Source organism: Hyaena hyaena, unplaced genomic scaffold, assembly GCF_003009895.1.
Source record: "Hyaena hyaena isolate Hyena2069 unplaced genomic scaffold, ASM300989v1 scaffold_93, whole genome shotgun sequence".
In the NCBI taxonomy this organism is placed as follows: Eukaryota; Metazoa; Chordata; class Mammalia; order Carnivora; family Hyaenidae; genus Hyaena; species Hyaena hyaena.
This window is the reverse complement of record NW_024080724.1, coordinates 2,571,030-2,577,029: the sequence shown is the minus strand read 5'-3', so window position 1 is coordinate 2,577,029 and position 6,000 is coordinate 2,571,030. Positions and strand designations below refer to the sequence as shown.

General features: G+C 53.4%; 1 protein-coding gene across 1 annotated transcript in view; it reads right to left on the bottom strand.

Annotated features, from left to right (window-relative positions):
- Window positions 1-234: 234 nt before the first annotated feature.
- Window positions 235-6,000, bottom strand: part of FBXO10 (F-box protein 10) — a 31,667-nt gene continuing 25,901 nt past the window's right edge. Inside the window, exons 8-11 of the mRNA XM_039234860.1 lie at window positions 5,622-5,891; window positions 3,656-3,969; window positions 2,405-2,586; window positions 235-409 (exon numbers count right to left, since the gene is read on the bottom strand). Of these exons, the coding sequence (XP_039090791.1) occupies window positions 235-409; window positions 2,405-2,586; window positions 3,656-3,969; window positions 5,622-5,891 (941 nt within the window). The remainder of the gene's footprint in view (window positions 410-2,404; window positions 2,587-3,655; window positions 3,970-5,621; window positions 5,892-6,000) is intronic.

Sequence of the window (6,000 nt, the reverse complement as noted above, 5' to 3'; positions counted from 1 at the left end):
AATCTGTTTCTTTTCTTAGTCCCCAGGAAGCCTGTTTTCTCCGGGGTGCGGTGAGCAGGAGGACCGAGAGGGGCCCAGAGCGCCTCAGCTGCCGCTGCTTCCATCCCGACGCTGCACTGACCTTCTGGCTCGGCAGAACGGCCGGCAGAGCCCGAGCCTGAGGTCGGTTATGGGGCTGCTGCTCCTGGAGTCTTCGCCCCGCCCCCCAGCCGCCCCATGCCGGGCTCCCCATCCTTACAGAATGGTGCAGAAGACGCTGCGATTGCTGTGGTAACCACCTTCCACGCGGGCGGTGATCCTGGTCGCCATGGCCGTCACCTTCTGCCCACTGTGGGCTGCAGACGGGCCTCGGAGAGAACTTTCAAGGTGAGGCCGTGCTGGTGGGTTCACCAGGCGCCACGTATCAGACCTAAAGGTGCAAAACGACAGTCCCTGAACTCAGAGTCTGGAGCATTTGCTGAGTGCCCCACACCATCTCACCTTAGGTTCCAGATCACTGGATCCAGGTGCTTATATCTGGGTATTGGTTCTGCCTCCAAGTCAGTGAGGTGGGACGTGTGGGAAGCTAAGGGGCAAAACCCCTGCATTCTAGTTCCAGCTCTGCCTTCAACTCCGCATGTAACCTTGGATAAGTAAGCCTTAAATTCCCCATCTCTGTAAGGATCTGGAGAAGGCCAGTGAGTTTTTCTCTTTCATTTCCCTCCTAGGTCTATGACCTGCATGTGTACGGAAGCTTTAGTCGTAATCACCTAAAACTAGAAACTACATACCCTTCAGCCGACAAATGGATAAACAGTGTGGTACATCTGTACAACAGAACGCCACTTGGCAACAAAAAGAAGGAATGACATGAGACACCGTGGACAAATCTCAGGTGCATTAGGCTAAGTGAGAGCAGCCAGGCTCCAAAGACTGTACGATTGCCTTAAATGACATCCTGGAAACTGCAAATCTATAGGGGACAGAAAATGGTAGGTTTTCAGTCCATCAGGCTCTTAGCGAGATTTTGAAGGGCCAGGGCTGTCATTTGAGTTACAAAGAACCGCCTCTTACCCCAAATCCTAAGTTGCTTATGCCAGTAACAATATCTTCTGTGCATTTTTATGATGATTCTGTAAGGAGTAGGACTGTAAAGGCATGGATAGTGAGGGGCTGGCTACTGTGGGGTGAGTGAGAAGCACAAAGGTATGTTCAAAGAATTGCCAGCATTTGAGTTTGGCAGCAGACAGCAAGCTTGGGCAGGAAAATTAGGACCCAACACTGCACGATATGTAATGTCAGGCTGCCAGGTCTATGCTCTCTGGATCCTGGGGTCTCCAAAGGAACAGGAAGAAGCAGTCCCCAGGGGGTCCACAATACGATCTGCTGGCATGTGGGTAGAAAAGATTAGAATTCCTATTTTTTATGAGTTATGACGGTATAAAACATATATGAGGTTTCCTTAATTTTTTTTTTTTACTGAGTGTATATATAATCAAAAAAGGAATGGACATCACTACTATAGAGAAAGACGATCCATCAAAGGTTTCCGACCAGGGCTGTGACGTGACCAGAGCTGATCCAGACAGATGAATCTAGCCGTGCAGCCAGACCAGGCCAGGGTGCCGCTGCCGTGGGACAGGGCTACAACCAGTGCAGGGGGGAGGCAGCGGTTACCACCTGTGTAACCAGTGCAGCAAAGCACCAACCACACAGAACAGAGGCCGTGCGTTCACCGGTGGAACAGCACCCTGGCAACAGGGGTCACAGGTCAGGGTGAGGGGTGTTGAGATGTGAGCAGGGGCGATGGCAGTTGGGAAGAGGACGTGCCAGATACAGGAACATTTCAGAAGCAGAATCCAGAGGACCTAGTAATGACTGACTGAACACTGATGTTAGGGAGAAATTGGTCACAGGGGTTTTGCTGCCAGAATAGAGTGGATGGTGAGGTCACTGAAATGGGGGGCAGGGACGGACTGGGAGGTTCGGGGAAGATGAGTGTGAAGCAGTTGTACACGGAGGCAGAGGTATTAAAAACAAGTGACAGCAGCAGCAATAGACAGTTCTGTAAAACCTCAGATCTGGTGCTAGGTCACATGAGCTTAGTGCATCTTAAATTGGTGCTACAAAGCAGACATTGTGAACTGGATTTTACTAAGACTCAAGGTGATGCCAAAGGAACTGGTAGAGCAGAGATATGAAACCACATACCCCTGACTCTTAAAGCCTGTTCTCTCCCAAGGAGGCAGGCGCAGGTCCTCAGCACCAGCCCGACTCCAAATCCAAGCACAGGCCTTTATCTGACCAGAGCCAGAAGTTGGCGGGGCCGCAGGGAGCAAGGGCAGCCAGTATCACCGGGCCTGGCTTCTCTAGTCACCTCGCTGTGGTTCTAGAAGGTTGGTTTAGGCAGACCCAAGACACTTACTTTTTCTTGAACACCAGGAACTTGTTGTTTTGCATGATACATTCTCGGTTGTTTGAGATCTGCTGAAAGATCGTCTTGCTGGCCTTGCCCTGGAAGATGATGTTCTCCTGTACCAGGGCCTTGGCGCGGCCCCGCACTGCAATGCCGTAGGCCCGGAATGAATGGATCCGGTTCTTTATCACCTGGGAGAGACAGCCAGAGCTCGTCACACTCCGGGGGCTCCCAGACTGGTTGCGGAGCCAGGTAAGCGAAATACCAGTTAAAAACCTGAGGGGTAAGACGTTGCTAAGGTAGGTCAGCATTGAGCCATGGGAGCTCAGGGAAGGGATATCGAGATCAGGTGGGAGAACCAGGGAAGGCTTCCCGAAGGAGGTGATGGGTAAGTGGTAGGAGTTTATCAGGTGCAGGCCAGGGGACAGCTGTTCCAGGAAGAAGGAATAATGTGCAAAGGCTGGCAGAGAGGGGAGGCTGTACCCGAGGCAAGGACCATTGGCAACTCGACTGAGGCAGCAGCGTGTTCTCACTCCCGTCCTCTGTTTCCACAGTGCTCAGCTGCAGAGCCAAGGAGAGGCTGTGGGAGAGGCAGTGGCATGGTACTTTCACAAGTGTGGGGCCTGGGTCGGCTTGGCTCAACACTGAAACCCTGGTACCCAATGCAGTGCTTTGCATAAAAAGGAAGCTCCGGGGAGACAGAGGGGCAGCAGAGCAGATGGGAAGTGCTCTGTGAGGTGTGGGTGGACAACAGCACCTCCAATGTCCGAACAAGGGGTACCCCAGACAGCCTGGGGAGAGGGGGGTTGTCAGGGAAGGCTTCCTACAGAAAGTGACAGCCCAGCTGCGAGGCTGAGGCAGACAAGGGGAGAGGCTGTTGCAGGTATGCAGGAAGAGTGTGCACACAGGCCCTCCTTGTGAAGCACCCAGTGCATACTAGATCCTGGGGGAGACTGTTCTGTTAGGGGAGGGCTGAAAATAGCCCTGAGCTTGACCTGGAGACCACAAAGATACCCCTGGAGGCACCCCACTCCTAGCTCTCTGCTGGTTCTCTCCTGTCCATCCTTCAGGGCTCAGGTCATGTTGCCCCTCCCTCCTGTGTGAAGTCCCACCTGTGTGTCCCAGGCTAGGTTTGCAGGGGGGAATGATGTCCCTTGCAGTGCCAGGTGCTTTGGGCTTCTTGGTAGAGAGGGAGCAAGGGCTGTCCTAGGGCTGAGCCCTGTGCTGGCACATGCATCGTACACACGCACACACACACACCTTTGTGTCGGACCTGGGCAGTAGCTGCAGCCCGCTGCCCCGGTTGCCAATGATGTCATTTTCGATGACCACGGTGCTGTCGCCCTTGGTGATGATGCCATGGCCTCTGTTGTCATAGATACCGTTGCCCCGGAGCTCCACCTTGCACTGGGCCTCGACCTTGACCCCACTCTGGCGGTTGCAGGAGATGCTGTTGTTGGCCACACGGGTGAGCTGGCTGCTCTGGGCCACGGTGATGCCTCTGTCCCCGTTAGCGTGGATCACGTTGGTGAGGACATGCAGCGCCTCACTGCTCTGGACGTAGAGTCCTGAGGCTGTGGGTGGAAGGGTTGGGGAGTGGGGTCAGTCCTGACAACAGCAGTCAGGAGAAACCCTGGGGGAACTGTGCACCCCAGGAGAGAGGTGGGGAAGAGGCTGCAATACTAGGAACAGCCCTTGGGAGTCACATCCTTCAAGATGGAGGATAAACCACGTGGGAAGAAACCCGGGAGCATCAGGGAAACTCTGTTCCTTCTGAACTAAGTCCTCAGCAGACAGGGAAAGGTGATGCAAGGCTCCTCGGCTCAGCTGCCCACGTGGCCCTCCCATGCTGCCTGTTCCTACAATACTGTCACCTGGGACGGGGCGCTCACTCCCTGCGTAAGGCTGCCCGTTCCGCCTCCAGTCAGGTCTACCCGCTGGACAGCTGTTCTGTGTTTCTCTGCCTGTACTGAGCTGGCATCTGCCTCCCTATTGTTTTGGGAAATTTTTTTCACAAGGGAAATTCTGTAATTTTTGAATAGAAAAATTAAGTATATATGATGTTAGAAACTTGAGAAAGAAAATGGTGTTTGGGGGTTGTACATGCTTAGAGACACTACATGCTTATAGGAAAACCCCCCACAAAATCAGGCTTAGAGCTGCATGACTTGGTCAAGAAGAGAGAGCACGGCAGAGGGACCTGGTGGGGGGGGGAAAGGAGGCCTCCCAGTGGTGACATGCACCCACCATAAGAGCAAGAGTCATCGGGAGGAGGTTGTGGGGAGGATGACAATGGGGGTCATGTGGGAGCACTTGAGTCTGCAAGTTCCAGCCTCTCGGGGCCACCTGCCTGTTGTTTCCCCTGGCCTGGTGGAGAAGGTGAATATAAACCAAGTATCTGTGAATTTATGTGCCTCTGCCTATCCTCCTGGACAGCATGGCCACATGGAGAAAGCCCTGAACTAGGAGGGTACAGAACTCATCTTCTGTGGGCTCCCACTCTGCTGTCCCCAGGACAAGAGCCTGCTGGTGCCCAGGAGCCTCCTTTTAACAAGACTTCCTCCATCAGCCCTCTACAGGGGCTCTGATCATCCACCAGGTTTGGGTGCCCCGGAGTTAGAGCAACTCTGTAAGTTGTTTTTTTCCAATTCAATAAATACTGAAAATCTATCTGCTTTTCTCAAGTTTAAGACAACCTGTGGATTTCAAACACACTCTAATTCTCTGTACAAGAAAAAAATGCCAATTAAACCACCATGTGCCATCAATTGCAAATGCACATCATCAGATGTGAAAATGTGGAAAATGTGTCTCAGATTAGAAATGTGTATGTTGGGTGTGGGATCTGCAGGGACACCGACAGACTGGGATTCAGCTCCCTGCCTCAAGTTCATAGCCTGTCAGAGCTGACAAAATAGCCACAGAAACATACCCAGTCCCAGGTGCCTAGGAAGTGCCAGTGGGGTGAGAGGGTAAGGGCGCAGGGTGCATTTATAGTGGGCTTTGAACTTCAAGTTGTTTGGGATGTGTGGACGGGGGAAAAGGAATTTCAGGGAAAAGAAACAGCATGGGCAAGGTGAGGTTGGGGGCAGGAAAGATGATGTTCAGGGAAGGTGGTGTCCAGAGGTCCGGGGTACTGGGTAAGTGGCTGAAAACAGTAGCCAACCAAATGAGAAGGGCCCTTAAAACAGTGTGAGGACAGTGTGTGGAGCAGGAGGACACTCACCTCCGTTGTGATTAATACTGTTAGACTCAACAAGAGCTATGGTGACGGGCCGGCGCAGCGGGTCGTCGTCCTTCTCCAGCTCCGTCTCCCAAAGGATGGCGTCCCCGTCCTCGCTGAAGTTCTCCTGGGCCCCGTGTCCTCCAGGGAACTCACCGGAGCCCTCCTTCTGACTGAACACTGCCACCCCGTACAGGCCATTGTAGCTGACGTGGTTGCTGGTGACGTGGGGCAGGCTGGACGACATCATCCACACACCACAGCCCTTGTTAGCTGGGACGGTGAAAGGGGCTGGTCACGGACACTGAGCAGCGGGTGAGCCAGCAACCAGTGTCTCCCCAAGAGGGGAAGCAAAGATGGCACTGGCCCGGGAGACAGAGTC